General features: G+C 37.9%; 3 protein-coding genes across 3 annotated transcripts in view; 1 reads left to right on the forward strand and 2 right to left on the reverse strand.

Annotated features, from left to right (window-relative positions):
- Window positions 1-13,398, forward strand: part of LOC114525628 (fibrillin-2-like) — a 60,316-nt gene extending 46,918 nt beyond the window's left edge. Inside the window, exon 17 of the transcript XR_003687223.1 lies at window positions 13,343-13,398. The gene's annotated coding sequence lies outside the window, so the exon portion shown is untranslated. The remainder of the gene's footprint in view (window positions 1-13,342) is intronic.
- LOC114525608 (adhesion G protein-coupled receptor E2-like) lies at window positions 1,990-4,658 on the reverse strand. Its single transcript, XM_028546995.1, has 11 exons — window positions 4,466-4,658; window positions 4,230-4,349; window positions 3,988-4,110; window positions 3,654-3,782; window positions 3,362-3,481; window positions 3,092-3,211; window positions 2,878-3,000; window positions 2,667-2,807; window positions 2,448-2,550; window positions 2,176-2,280; window positions 1,990-2,071 (listed from the first exon to the last, which is right to left on the reverse strand). The coding sequence occupies exons 1-11, from the start codon at window positions 4,656-4,658 to the stop codon at window positions 1,990-1,992; spliced, it is 1,359 nt and encodes a 452-aa protein (XP_028402796.1).
- On the reverse strand, window positions 6,254-11,975 carry LOC114525623 (fibrillin-1-like). The gene is made up of 19 exons (XM_028547015.1): window positions 11,808-11,975; window positions 11,532-11,722; window positions 11,299-11,431; window positions 10,707-10,900; window positions 10,442-10,540; window positions 9,976-10,101; window positions 9,569-9,688; window positions 9,343-9,462; window positions 9,131-9,250; window positions 8,819-8,947; window positions 8,529-8,648; window positions 8,298-8,417; window positions 7,954-8,082; window positions 7,739-7,879; window positions 7,463-7,565; window positions 7,191-7,295; window positions 7,005-7,067; window positions 6,423-6,523; window positions 6,254-6,331 (listed from the first exon to the last, which is right to left on the reverse strand). Coding segments are annotated over exons 3-19 (1,905 nt in total). The 5' UTR covers window positions 11,412-11,431; window positions 11,532-11,722; window positions 11,808-11,975; the 3' UTR covers window positions 6,254-6,329.
- Window positions 13,399-16,309: the final 2,911 nt, after the last annotated feature.

A 16,309-nucleotide genomic window follows, 5' to 3' on the forward strand; every position in this document is an offset into this window, starting at 1 on the left:
TTTTTGCCGCTTATTTTATTTTACAAATTTCAACCGATTAAAACCAAAGCTCTACGCCACTAAACTCACATTGCCTTCATTTTGGTGTCAAATAATTCCACCGGAATGCTGTGTTTTTCTGGGAGTTCGATAACGTCGTTCCCGCAATCCAGAAGATTCCGTCCAAGATCCTCGCGACACATGCGCTTAGCACTCCATCTGCCTGTGCCTGTACAAATACAACAAAAGATAGTTGAAGATTAACTGAAGCGCTCTGGAGGGAGCGTTGTTGAGGAAGCGCTCTGGAGGAAGCGCTCTGGCTAGGTTTAAGTGGCCCATATATATGCGAGCAAGCATTCAAAGCCGGACCGCAAATCGTCGAGAGCTTTCGTGTTTCTTGTCAACCTCACATTTATAAAACCCACAATGCTGAAACATATCTCTATAGTTTATTGTTTCCCCAGCAACTATAAATGCAGACATAACCAAAAATATTTCACTGATGGGTATAAGTAAAAAAATTCTTGGATTTGCGATGCTATTCCTGAGCCCCTCTTTAACCACTTGTACAGTATCTTACTTTTCGGGCACACATCACGCTCCTGTAGATCAAAGAGACGTTTTCCCTTGTGAACCGATGGGGAGCCGCACTTAACATCTGTGTAAAGATCGAGAATCACAGGTTTTTTGTCTCTTATTTCCCTAAATTTCGGTTCTCTAAGAAACCACGCTATTCTGCAGTCGCATACAAACGGATTTCCACCGAGTTTTCTGAAAGAAATATATATGCATGGATAAATCTTGATGGCACCTTCAGATTATATGAATAGAAAAAATGGCAAAGGTTGGTCGGAGTACTTACATGACATGCTTCCCTTTCGGGAATTCAAATATATCATAGGGAACACTCTGCCATCCTTGGTATCTACAATCGATTTTTTCCGGATAATCGTGATTACAGTCTTTGGTCGAATAAAGATGTTTATTACCGCAAATAAGACGGCAAAACTGTGCTACAAAGATGCTTGTAAAAAGCACCCTGAACACAAAAAACATCTGAAGTACTTTTGTGGTTTTAAAGAATTGCGATTATAAAGCAATCAGAGTTGACGTCATAAAGCGAGTCATAATTAATGCTTGTGTGCTCGCGGAGTCTTGTTCTTTACGATTCAACAATGATCACAAAAATTGTTGTTTATTGTCAAATATTGGCGGACAAGCTTTGGTATAGTTTGAGATTTTTGAATTACATTTCCTTTGTGCAATCTAGATATCGCTTGAACTCATGCTGAGACGTTTGCACAAAGATCTATGAAGTTGTTCGCACAAAGGGCGGTGCACAAAAGGAATGCACGAAGGTTAAACAAGTCCCGCGCAAAGGTCTTCATCTAAGGCTTGTGCAAAGCCAATTTAAAGATCTGCGTCAAGGTCTACCCAAGCCCTATCTAAACGCCTGCGCAAAGGTCTAGCAAATCATAGGCGAAGATCTACCCGAGGCCCAAAAATATGAAAACAACAATAAAAACAAAGATTGACGCAATTTGATTTGACTTGATTCTTTAGTTTCTCTTCAAGGCCAAGGGTCAGTGCTAACGTCTGTTTAAATGCTGGGGCCGGTTGTATCAAGCCCGTTTAGCTTAAACGGTGGATAAGTCAAAATTAAATAACACTCTTACAACTCTCTTGAATGAGACAACTTGAATATTATGCACTGAATATGTAGTTGTAAACAGTATCTTTGTGTTAAGTTAAAAAACATTTAGTTTGCTTGTTGAATAAAACGGCAAACTTGCTTTCTATTTTGAACTTATCCACCGTTTAGGGTAAACGGGCTTGATACAACCGCCCCCAGGGCTTCAAAGGCCTAATCGTTGCAGCAATGCATGTGTCATTGATAGACTCGCTTATACCCCAAAACAGCTTTTGAATTGAGAAACGAAACCATTCACTTTTTCGAATCACTTTATTCTAAACTTGTAATGTACTTTATTTGATCATGCAAACCTCCATTTACTCAAAATATTCGTACGTGTTGTCATCGTCATAATCCACTTCGGAATATGTGGATACCATAGAAATATTTGTTGGAATTCTAAAAGTAGAAACAAAATAGGTTTGGCTATCGGGTTTGGTTTGTTGCTCTGAGCTGGTGTGGTCAATATTGGAAATTTAGCTAATATTGGAAAGGTGACTTACGGTGGTACATTCATTGGTAAAAAAGGCATTTCAGCTGCGTACAAAAGAGCCTGTTCATCTTCGTCATTAGTCTTTTTCGAATCCTTCTCCTTTTTCCCGCAGCAACTGTAGATTATAGAAACGCCAACATCGTGTTAAAAAATTCAATGGGAACGAGAGGAACAAAAACAGCATTAAAGCAACACTTGTACTGCAGGAATGCAACATAATGAAGCAATAATGACAGGAAAAGCTGCTGTAATCATAACGACTAGAACGATAGCGTTACTCACCACTTACAACAGCAAATAATCAAGAGCAAGACTAAGGCAACGACCATTGTGGGAACGGTGAATTTGACATAGTCTTGCTCGTAAAATGGCAATTTCACAACATCTAGAAGAAGAAACGAACAATTTCAAATAATAAAACATATCTTTCATCGTGCACTTCTCAAAACCAGGAACACTCAATCAATCAATCGCAAACCAAAGACAAGACAAGGTCATTACCTTCTTTCTGGCATTCTCCTGTCCCTGTGTAACGCTCATATCCTTCTTTGCATTCGCATTCGAATCCTCCGGCATAATTGATACATATTGTATAATTCCCGCAGTTATCTAGTATCTCCTCGTCAAGACATTCATCTATGTCTAAATGATTTCAGGGGGAAACGATCAGAGGTATGCCGCGCACAAATTAAGTCATCATTTCATCGCCTACCTCCACAATGCATTTTGCTTCTTGAAAATCCGTGTAAACATTGGCATTGATACGAACCAACTGTGTTCACACATTTTGAATTCGCTAGTGAATAACACACATCGCGTGAACATTCATCCACGTCTGTTGAAGATGAAAAAATTATGTTTATAAAAAGAAAATCTATCACTCACTAAACATGGTGCCTGATTGCTGCATGCATGTAAAGACATACCTCGGCATTCTTTACCGTCACCATAAAAACCATTTTTACAAGTACATTTGTAGGATCCAGCGGTGTTTTCACACTTTGCTTGGGGTGAGCATTGCCCCTTGTTCTCACATTCATTTATGTCTGGATGTGAAAAACGGAATCAAGGTTGAGTTTTAAAGCAATTATAGGTCCTAACCTGATGATGTATCTTGTTTTCTTTCCATGACATCGTCTGCTGTGTTAAAGATATCCTAGAATGAATGAACTGTGCTGTGATATTCGTCATCTTACCATTACAAAATTTTCCATTGCCACTATAGCCAGAATTACAAGAACACTGAAATGATCCCATGGTATTATCACATGTTGCGTGTTTTGAACAATATGTCTTGCTTTTACATTCATCCACGTCTTAGTAGAAGAAATTAAGATTAGTCAATATTTGATAGTCATCAGTGAACAGCTAAAGAAACAACCACTATGGCGACGGAAGACCTACAAGACTAGCGACAAGAATCCATCAAAAAAGCTGAACAAGCAACAACCACTATAACGAATGATTTTTTTATAATCCTAAAGGTACCTTCACAGCGCCTTCCATCCTCAAATGATTTGAATCCCTGTCTGCAATAGCAACGGTAGCCTGGTGATGTGTTTATACATTTAGCTTCCTTGTGACAAGTGTTTTGATTTTTTGAACACTCGTCAATATCTAAAGAAAGAAAGAATAGGATTTTGGGAAACATTTCATTGATCTAGCTATAATTCCCCGCGAGGCCGCGACATATCTTCACCCAACTCATTCTCCATTTAATGAAACTATAAGCGCATTACCAGCTGGTGCATCAATCTTGGATTATGGAGATATCTACATGGATGTCTGTATAGTTGAGATTTCTAGAGATATTCTCTCATACCTGTGCATACTTTTCCATTGCCAAGATAACCTTGCTTACATTGACACGAAAAGGATCCAGGGGAGTTTGAACATTTTGCATAATATGAGCAGTCATTATTCCCGTCTTTGCATTCATCAACGTCTGTATAGAAGAGGAAGAGAAAAAACTAATACCACATTGATCGAAAAAGAGATTTCATCATAGATTTTGAAAAATAAAAAACATAGATTTTAAGAGACCTCTCTTAAATCTCATGTTACCTTTGCATTTTATCCCGTCTCCCTCAAAACCTTTGTTACAAGTGCAAGTAAATGATCCAGGAGTGTTGACACATTTTGCTTCTTTTGAACATGGCTTTTTCTCCGTACATTCGTCCACATCTATAAATAAAGACTCGTGGAGTTGTGATTCTTGTATGATTGCTGATGATCCGCTCTTAAATTTTACATACAGCGATAACGTTTACATGCAGGATTTAAACGTTTATAGCTCTTACCAAAACAGACTCTTCCGTCACCACGAAACCCAGACTTGCATTTACATTGATAGCTTCCATGAGTATTTGTGCATATCGCGTTCTCATCGCATAGATTTTTGCCCCTGCATTCGTTGTAGTCTTGAAAATATATCACCCAGAATAATTTGGTTTGGTGTGCACCAGAATAGATACATATTTGATATAAAATCATGTGATGGTTGTAGATGGAAGAAAGAAGAAAGTAAAAGCTATAAAAGGAAAGATATTGAGGGAAACGAGATGGGACGCAATTGGGAATATAAATGATAGTGAAATTCTCGGTTACTGAAGTCCTGTAAAAACGGCAAAACACAACAGAGACGTCATGGTAACAACGTTGACAATTGATAAAAAATAGCCACATCGTCCTTACCAAAACAGATTGAATATTCGAGTTCGTATCCAATTTTACATGTACATTTAGCTCGACCTTGTGCTGTTAATCTACATATTTCTCTCGTTGGTGAGCAGATGTTTTTATACTCTGGGCATTCCAATCTGGTGATGTCTGATGTGAAATAGAGAAATCATTTCTAAGAGATGAATCAATGAATAGACCTTTCTTATAATGAGGTCAAATGCAAAAAACTAATGATTAAGACAAAGGTCCTTTTACTGTACGGCAAACTAGACATATATGACCCCGTTACTCGGAGTAATTCAAATTAAATAAAGAATCCAACATTTCTATTTCTTACCTCCACATTTGAAAGTATACTTGAATCTCTTGCATACGTAATTTCGTCCAGTGATTTCGTCTCTGCATGGCTTAGGATGGCCTTTGCACGGGTCAACGACTGAAAAGGAAAGAGTATTTCTTAAACGTGCGAAAACTTGATACAAAATACAGTGTTAGTGTGACTCGATTCAGCATGATTAGATGACGAGTGGACTGCATTGGATCGATTGGAGTACGTTTGGATAGCATTTAATCAGTGACGGTTGTCTTAATAAACGTGCACCATACTTTTTCTCTCTAACTGTGGGCAAACATCCTCTTCTTTGAGGTCTTGCAGTCTTTTATTTTTCAGTCGTCTAGGGGAAATGCATTTTCCAATATTCGGAAGACTGTGTAGTCTTTCACGATATTTCTTTTGCCAAAGTTTTCTCAGAAACCACACAAAAGAACAATCGCAGTCGATTTCGAGGTCTTTTAGACTTCTAGAAATGGAAGAATGAAAGAAACAAGAGCATTTGTTAGGAAGAAGTGAGAGATTCCTGGCTCGCGTAAAACTAACGTGATTCATTTAACATTTCGAGACTGTTGGATCAGGCACACTCATTTACATGTGTTGTCACTTGTTCTCGTCTGTTAAATCAGTTTAGTCTTTCTATGTTTAACGTCATTATGAGAAAGGTGTCTTGCAAGTGGCATTTATTAATCTACACATTTCCATGACTAAAACCGAAGCTCTACGCCATTAAACTCACATTCCCTTCATTTTGGTGTCAAATAATTCCACCGGAATGCTGTGTTTTTCTGGGAGTTCGATAACGTCGTTCCCGCAATCCAGAAAATTCCGTCCAAGATGCTCGCGACACATGAAATTAGCACTCCACCTGCCTGTGATCACAAATAAAAAAACAGTTGAAGATGCACTGTTGGAGTTTTCCCTGCTACTCCGGAGCCCCTCTTATAGGTACAGTATCTTACTTCTCGGGCACAGATCACGCTCCTTTAGATCAAAGAGACGTTTTCCCTTGTGAACCGATGGGGAGCCGCACTTAACATGTGTGTAAAGATCGAGGATCACAGGTTTTTTGTGTCTTGTTTCTCTAAATTTCGGTTCTCTAAGCAACCACGCTATTCTGCAGTCGCATACAAACGGATTTCCACCCAGTTTTCTGAAAGAAATATTAATGCATGGATATATCTTGATGCCACCTTCAGATTATCTGAATAGAAAAAATGGCAAAGGTTGGTCGGAGTACTTACATGACATGCTTCCCTTTGGGGAAATCAAATATATCATAGGGAACACTCTGCCATCCTTGGTATCTACAATCGATTTTTCCCGGATAATCGTGATTACAGTCCTTAATGGAATAAATACGTTTCTTACCGCAAATGAGACAGCAAAACTGTGCTACAAAGATGCTTGTAAAAAGCACCCTGAACACAAAAAACATCTGAAGTGCTTTTGTGGTTTTAAGGAATTGCGATTATAAAGAAATCAGAGTTGACGTCATAAAGTGAGTCTTAATTAATGCTTGTGTGCTCGCGGAGAGTCTTTACGATTCAACAATGATGATTCAGGTTGAATGATGTGAAAGTACATGCAAGATATTCGGCTGAACTGAATTCCTATGCCCATAAAGTGGCAAAGTTTCCAACCCATACAGTTTCATTGGAGTGATAGCCTCGCTTATACCGAGAAGAAGCTTTCAACCCATTTATAAATTTAGAAAACAAAACCGTTCACTTTTTAGAATCACTTTAATTATTATAAACTTGTAACACTTTATTTGAATACTTTATTTGATCATGCAAATCTCCATTTACTCAAAATAATCGTACGTGTTGTCATCGTCATAATCCACTTCAGAATATGTGGATACCATAGAAAGATTCGGCGGAATTCTGAAAAATGGAAACAAAATATCCGATATTAAGACATAAGAGGTTAAACACGGTTGCACTTTGTTGCTCTGAACTGGTGTGATCAATATTGGTAATTTAGCTAATATTGGAAAGGTGACTTACGGTGGTACATTCATTGGTAAAAAAGGCATTTCAGCTGCGTACAAAAGAGCCTGTTCATCTTCGTCATTAGTCTTTTTCGAATCCTTCTCCTTTCTCCCGCAGCAACTGTAAATTATAGAAACGCCAACATCGTGTTAAAAAATTCAACGGGAACGAGAGGAACAAAAACAGCACTAAAGCAACACTTGTACTGCGGGAATGCAACATAATGCAGCAATAATGACAGCAAAAACTGCTGTAATCACAACGACGAAAACGATAGCGTTACTCACCACTTACAACAGCAAATAATCACGAGCAAGACTAAAACAACGACCATTGTGGGAACGGTGAATTTGACATAGGCTTTCTCGTAAAATGGCAAATTCACAACATCTAAAAGAAGAAACGAACAATTTCAAATAATAAAACATGTATTTGAAATCATACAGTGGAAATCATACACAACTAAGCCAGGAACAATTAAGAAAAATGTGTCAACGATCAGTCCTACCGGTTCCAAAATATTACAAGGGCAAACCAAAGACAAGACAAGACAAGGTCATTACCTTGTTTCTGGCATTCTTCTGTCCCTGTGTAACGCTGATATCCTTCTTTGCATTCGCATTCGAATCCTCCGGGATAATTGATACATATTGTATTATTCCCGCAATTATCTAGTATCTCCTCGTCAAGACATTCATCCATGTCTAAATAATTTCAGGGGGAAACGATCAGAGATATGCCGCGCACAAATTAAGTCATCATGCATTTCATCGCCTACCTGCACAATGCGTTTCGTTTCTTGAATATCCGTCCAAACATTGGCATTGATACGAACCAACTGTGTTCAGACATTTTGAATTGGCTAGTGAATAACACACATCGTTGATGTTTGAACATTCATCCACGTCTGTTGAAGATGAAAAATTGAAATGTTTATAAAAACCTTTTTAAAGCAAATCTGTGACTATATCTCATCATTTCATAGTCTTGGTTGAACCTTGGTTCAGTGTAGTCTTGCTCGCTCAGAGATGATCATAGGTATACACATTGTTTCACCATTGTTTGGTTATCATTAAATGCTATTGAGAACATACATGGTGCCTGATTGCTGTAAAGACATACCTCGGCATTTTTGACCGTCACCATAAAAACCATTTTTACAAGTACATTTGTAGGATCCAGCGGTGTTTTCACACTTTGCCTGGGATGAGCATTGCCCCTTGTTCTCACATTCATTTATGTCTGGATGTGAAAAACGAAAACAGCAGGTTGAAAGTCGGTTGCATGACATCGTCTGCTGTGTTAAAGATATCCTAGAATGAATGAACTGTGCTGTGATCTCAACCATCTTACCATTACAAAATTTTCCATTTCCACTATAGCCAGAATTACAAGAACACTGAAATGATCCCATGGTATTATCACATGTTGCGTGTTTTGAACAATATGTCTTGCTTTTACATTCATCCACGTCTTAGTAGAAGAAATTAAGATAAGTCAATATTTGATAGTCATCAGTGAACAGCCAAAGAAACAACAACTATGGCGACGGAAGAGCTACAAGACTAGCGACAAGAATCCATCAAAAAAGCTGAACAAGCAACAACCACTAACGAATGATTTTTCTATAATCCTAAAGGTACCTTCACAGCGCCTTCCATCCTCAAATGATTTGAATCCCTGTCTGCAATAGCAACGGTAGCCTGGTGATGTGTTTATACATTTAGCTTGCTTGTGACAAGTATTTTGATTTTTTGAACACTCGTCAATATCTAAAGAAAGAAAGAATAGGATTTTGGTAAACATTTCATTGATCTAGCTGTAATTCCCCGCGAGGCCGCGACATCTCTTCACCCAACATAAGCGCATTACCAGCTGGTGCATCAATCATGGATTATGGAGTCTCTATCTGGATGTCTGTATAGTTGAGATTTCTGGAGTATATTCTCTCATACCTTTGCATACTTTTCCATTGCCAACATAACCTTGCTTACATCGACACGAAAAGGATCCAGGGGAGTTTGAACATTTTGCATATTTCGAGCAATCATTCCCGTCTTTGCATTCATCAATGTCTGTATGTAAGAGAAAGAGAAAAAACTAATGCCACATAGATAGATCGAAAAAAAAATTATCGTTAAGAGACTTCTCTTAAATCTCATGTTACCTTTGCATTTTATCCCGTCTCCATCAAAACCTTTGTTGCAAGTGCAAGTAAATGATCCAGGAGTGTTGACACATTTTGCTTCTTTTGAACATGGCTTTTCGTCCGCACATTCTTCCACATCTATAAGTGAAGACTCGTGGAGTCGTGATTCTTGTACGCTCCCTAATGATCTCAAATTTACATGCAGAGATTACGTTCGCAGAGTTTAAACGTTTATAGCTCTTACCAAAACAGACTCTTCCGTCACCACGAAACCCAGATTTGCATTTACATTGATAAGAACCGGGAGAATTTGTGCATATCGCGTTCTCATCGCAAAGATTGTCACCCTTGCATTCGTCGACATCTTGAAAATATCAACCAAAATAGATTGTGTTGGTTTGGTGTGCACCAGAGTAGATGTATTAGATATGAAATGTTGATGGAAGAAAGTAGATAAAATATACTGTATAAAGATATAAATTAAGGGAAAGATATTAATGGAAACGAGACGGGGCGCAAATAAATAAACATTGGAAATACAAATTATATATGAATTTCACGATTATCCTGTAAAAAATGGCAGCATCAACAGAGACGTCATGGCAACAACGTTGACGTGCAATTGGTAAAAACCAAGCACATCGTTCTTACCAATACAAAACCATCCTTTAAACCCAAGTTTACAATGACATTCTATTGCATATGGGGTTTTTTTACATATCTCTCTCTCTGGTTCACATATATTTTTATCCGCTGGGCATTCCATTATGTACAAGTCTGAAATAAGATAAAGGAATCATTGCTAGGAGATGAATCAATGAACACAGCTTTCTAATTACGAGGTCAAATGCAGAAAGTCTAATCATTATGAGGAGTTGCCCTGCATAACTGACATGCAAACTATCTGATCCCATTACTGGAGATGAGTCAAGGTTAAAAAAAGAATCCAGGAGACATTCTAGAAACGATCCTAGAGCAAATTAAAAAAATTTCCAGAAACATTATCGAAAGAAGTTCTGTAGGCAATATTAATTCCTCGAATGTAAACATGCAATACCCAAGAAAGCTTTCAAAGAAATCTAAGATGCCTGGTGTGCTTGATGGCTTCATTTCCTACCTCCACATTTGAAAGTGTTCTTGAATCTCTTGCATAAGTAAAGATCTCCAGTGATATCGTTTCTGCATGGCTTAGGATGGCCTTTGCACGGGTCAACGACTGAAATGGAAAGAATGTTGTTAAAACGCGCGCAAACTGATGCAATATAAAGTTGGGTCACTCGATTTAGCCCGACTATATGGCCTGGAGACTGCAGTGGATCGATTGGAGTACGTTTGGATAGCATTTAGGCAGTGACGGTTGTCTTAATAAACGTGCACCATACTTTTTCTCTCTAACTGTGGGCAAACATCCTCTTCTTTGAGGTATTGCAGTCTTGTATTTTTCAGTCGTCTAGGGGAAATGCATTTGCCAATATTCGGAAGACTGTGTAGTCTTTCACGATATTTCTTTTGCCAAAGTTTTCTCAGAAACCACACAAAAGAACAATCGCAGTCGATTTCGAGGTCTTTTAAACTTCTAGAAATGAACGAATGAAAGAAACAAGAGCATTTGTTATAGGAAGAAGTGAGAGATTCCTGGCTTTTGTAAAACGAACGTGATTCATTCAACATTTCGAGACTGTTGGATCAACCACACTCAGTTTGTGGTTTGGAATCTATTCGATATGAAAGCAACCCACTTAAACATACGCCACATGCAGCTGTTAGTTACAAATGCAATTTTTGCGCGATTTTCTTCTTTTAATAGATATAAAAGAGCGAATCTTGTGTTTACTCGTTCATACCTGCATGTTAAATCAGTTTAGTCTGTCTATGTTTAACGTCATTATGAGGAAGGTCTATTGCAAGTGCAATATTTTTTTAATCTACACATTTCAACTGACTAAAACCAAAGCTCTACGCCACTGAACTCACATTCCCTTCATTTTGGTGTCAAATAATTCCACCGGAATGCTGTGTTTTTCTGGCAGTTTGATAACGTCGTTCCCGCAATCCAGAAGATTCCGTCTACGATCCTCACGACACATGCGCTTAGCACTCCACCTGCCTGTGGTCACAAATACGGCAAATAGATAAATGAAGATGAACTGTTGGAGTTTGCCCTGCTATTCCTGAGCCCCTCTTTAACCACTTATACAGTATCTTACTTTTCGGGCACAGATCACGCTCCTTTAGATCAAAGAGACGTTTTCCCTTGTGAACCGATGGGGAGCCGCACTTAACATGTGTGTAAAGATCGAGGATCACAGGTTTTTTGTGTCTTATTCTCTTAAATTTTGGCTCCCTAAGAAACCACGCTATTCTGCAGTCACATACAAACGGATTTCCACCGAGTTTTCTGAAAGAAATATATATGCATGGATAAATCTTGATGCCACCTTCAGATTATATGAATAGAAAAAATGGTTGGTCGGAGTACTTACATGACATGCTTCCCTTTTGGGAAATCAAATATATCATAGGGAACACTCTGCCATCCTTGGTATCTACAATCGATTTTTCCCGGATAATCGTGATTACAGTCCTTAACGGAATAAATACGTTTCTTACCGCAAATGAGACAGCAAAACTGTGCTACAAAGATGCTTGTAATAAGCACCCTGGACACAAAAAACATTTGAAGTACTTTTGAATTGCGATTATAAAGCAATCAGAGTTGACGTCATAAAGCGAGTCTTAATTAATGCTTGTGTGCTCGCGGAGTCTTGTTCTTTACGATTCAACAATGATCACAAAAATTGCTGTTTATTGTCAAATATTGGCGGACAAGCTTTGGTATAGTTTGAGATTTTTGAATTACATTTCCTTTGTGCAATCTAGATATCGCTTGCACTCATGCTGAGACGTTCGCACAAAGATCTATGAAGTTGTTCGCACAAAGGGCGGTGCACAAAAGGAATGCACGAAGGTTAGCCAAGTCCCGCGCAAAGATCTCCACCAAAGATCACCTAAGGCTTGCGCAAAGACAGTTTAAAGATCTGCGTCAAGGTCTCCCCAAGCCCTATCTAAACGCCTGCGCAAAGGTCTACCAAATCATTGCAGAAGATTTACCCGAGGCCCAAAAATATGAAAACAACAACAAAAACAGCCTTAAAGATTGACGCAATTTGATGTGATCCTTTAATTTCTCTTCAAGAATCAGTGCTAACGTCTGCGCAAATGCTGGGTTTTAATTGATTAATTCATTTAGCCCAATATATTTTCATTATTGAAGACGCTTATCGAATTTTCCTACCCATACAAGGACTCTTATTTTCTGTAAAAAAACACCTTACCACTTTAACAAATAACTTCAATAGTTGCAGTTTAAGATCATTGATATGAAATTACTTCGTTATATATTGGTGTTGTACAGAGGTGCAGTGTTGGCATTATACATTCAATTTGCATAAACTTCTTCATAAGTCATGCTTCACCCCAAACCACAGTAACTAATATTATAAGCAATGTATCACTTAACATATAAGGGATATTAAATACTGAACTGGATGAATTCCACCTCAAAAGAGTTTTCATTTAACTCCAACAAAGGAATCGGTTTCAGAACTCGATGAAAACCAACACCTCAATGAAACCGTCATCCCGCAGCGGATAATTTTTGCTTGAATTGTGTACGATAAGACGTGAAGACCTAAGCAGATTACGCCCATATATTAGTATATTTCTGGCATTGTAATTTATGGATTTTTATATAAACAGCTGTTCTGTCATTACCACTGTGTATAACTTGTCTCCTCGCCTGTTAAATGTGTTTCCAGAATTCCAGCCAAATATACATAAATGTGAAGATGAAGAAATTTAGGTGATATAAGTAATTTCCCCACGTGTTTTTTCATGAGGTGCGACGAACGGGCGGCAATTATTTGGCAACCGTGTGGTTAAATGCGGTTAGTTTGATTTGCTAAAAAGCAATTACTCGTCTGTTGTCTTGTATTAATTTTGATCTCATTCTTTGCAGCATCTGTCTTGGTCACGTTAAGGCAGGAAGAATCTGTTGGATTACGTGCGCTGTAGGAAGACCCAAAGGGCTTTAGGAAGTGAAATTTTGCAGTGGATTTCCACTCAGCTTCAGGCTTCAGGTAGGTTTCATTTGTGTATTCTCATAATTTTTGAGGACGTCTTTTGATTACGGACCAGCGTGTCTGTACATTTATCAAATTCATCGCCGGTGTATCGGTTAATATTAGGTTTAAATATTATCAATGTTGGATGTTTTAGTAACATTGCCGGAGGTCGCATTCACACTCAATACGGAGATATATTGCGCTTAGAAAGGACACAAATCGACCCATTAATAGTCGAGCTTCGCTAATCCCTATAGCAGTATTGAAAATACTGAAATACTGGCGTGTAGGCATGCTGTGTGCATGGATGCGACAGTGGTTCATTTTGAAATTACTTCGATCGCAGTTTCACAATGACATAAGATATATATTCAAGTGAGAAACAGCTGCCATAGATACATCGAGTTTGACTCAGCGCGAACATTACCTTGGCTGAAACGGTATACGCCATTACACCGACGCGACGAGACGATTTTTTTATCCGTTTGCCACAATCTTAAACTGAATATATCACGGTAATCGGACTTTGTTTAGATTCGTTCGGTCTAGTTTTTGTCAGTGAAATGTATGAAATAGCTTGCTGCTTGCGAAGTGAAATACAATATTTAGCGTTAGAGTTATATATAGGTAATAGAAGATCTTCCTGAATATATATAACAACTAAGTCTAAGAGATCTCAACGTACTTTAGTAGTGCCAGCACCATTTCAGTGGATTTATGAATTAATTAGCTTATTTAAGACTTAAATATTCAATAATCGGTGTACACTTTTTGTAAATAACATTTTCTTTTATAATATGTCTCCTGCGGAATTGTATGAGAGATTGAGGTTTTCACAGCGACGATAAAAGGACATATTGTTGTTAAAAAAAAACACCCAAGGATATAAATAGGATTCCTTGCATTTCTATCGTAATTAATCAAACTTGTAGTCTTTAAACTAAGGGTTACCATTATACTTGCATGATAGCTATAGTTTCTATCAGTTTTAATTACATATTCTCTCTCGATCTCCTTCGCGATCCAGATTCCTTATCCTTCATTGTTGTAGAGAATTGGTCACGGAATTGTTATTCCTAATAGACGAGCCTTATCAATCCTAAGGCAGCCTTCTCTTTGAACAGGTCGTTTATGGAATAATTTATCAAAACGTACAGCGACAAATTGTTTATCAAGGCGTACTTTTTTACAACGACAGCTGAAACATTTGCCTATATTTTTACGGCCGAATATTCCATATATAATCATATAAACTTGATCGGTGAAAATAAGTCGTAGATCTGATGGGCTCCCCAAATAAGTATATATAGTTATTCGAAACACCTTTAAACACTGAAAGTTTCGCTATTCATACATAAAATCATTAAAGATTTTCTGTGCTGGCCAATTACGGCTACACATATAATATAAATTACATAAATAGAGTTAATCAATTATTAATGTGTTGGAAATTAAAAACATATATATACCCACAACTATAGCACTTTTTTCACAAGAGCGAGTACAAGTGTCATACGTGATCTATATATACACATGCATATATAGATTCTTATTTGAAGTGTGCAACACGGAACACTGTTTGAGGGGGAGTTGTCCATGGGCATGGATGATGAAAGCGCGGGCATATAATATATATAAGTGAGTTTGGGAAATACAACGGCAACCGCAACGGCAAAATACATTCACCTATGATTGTGGTATATTATTGACAGAAAATACGAGTTAGTATCGACTTGATTTGCCTCTTCAAGTTTCCTCTCTCTCTGAAACTGTTGCCGCGTTGTCATGCACCGTGAAATTGGTGTAAGTCACGATGTCGTTTCAGCGACTACGGCAGTGTGCAACGTTAAAGATAACATAATTTACATTTTCTGTGCCAATGCAACTGTTGATAAGGGCGTTGCGGTTGCCGTTGCCGTTGTATTTTCCAAGCTCACTATACATACCCAGGAAACGGAGTTGTAGAGGGTACTGAAGTGCATGTTTAGAAGCCATGGGTCGCCGGAAATCTCTTTTAAGCGTTTGGCTGCAATGGCGATGCCATGCAGTGCTCACCAATTTGTCCTGGGACCCGAGATGACACATTCATGTGTTTATTTTATCTCTATATATATATACATTCCTGCCTATCTGATAACCTATCCAGGATATGAATACAACGACATTTTATTTTTTATAATGTTCCTGAAAACTTAAACCATTTAAAGGTGAACTAGCTGCGCTCTGCTTCAGAGTGTTTTTGGTTGATGGAAAATGGAGCGGCATTTATATGTACTCCGACGTATGTATTTTTCATCAACCAAAATCGCTCTGATATCAATCTTAATCAAGCAAAATGGCCAGAATATCAATGACGAGTCAATTTAAGATATCATTGCATACCTGAGTCATGATATTAACATGGTTTTCCACAGGAAAGGAATATTTTTGTCTCATTTATGATCGCCATGCACTATATCGAAATATGATGTCAAAAGTAGGCACGCTTCAGCGTAGGTACCCAGGAAAAACGTGGCATGTCCGCTCTTTTTAGTGTGAAATTTAGCATAAGTTTGTTTCATTCCCTGTGTATTTTTTTGGTTGTTCAAAAAGGTTCGACCGATTTATCAGATGGGAAACGAATGTTGGATAGCGAATGGCCGTGGGAACTTAAGTAGGCGACAAATTTACTGTGAAGTTACAGTAAAATATAAATATATAATATGTATTGAAGATGTTTTCTATCAACTGACTATAATGAAGAATATATGAGCATGCAAAAAGAATGTTTAAAAGGTTAAATTTTGAAGGTATCTTGCATGGAGGAAACCTTGATACAGAATGGCGACAGGGTATCTTATAAATGATCAATAAGATCCCGA

The sequence above is a fragment of the Dendronephthya gigantea genome, unplaced genomic scaffold (assembly GCF_004324835.1).
Source record: "Dendronephthya gigantea isolate DGI-Jeju-01 unplaced genomic scaffold, DenGig_1.0 000035F, whole genome shotgun sequence".
In the NCBI taxonomy this organism is placed as follows: Eukaryota; Metazoa; Cnidaria; class Anthozoa; order Malacalcyonacea; family Nephtheidae; genus Dendronephthya; species Dendronephthya gigantea.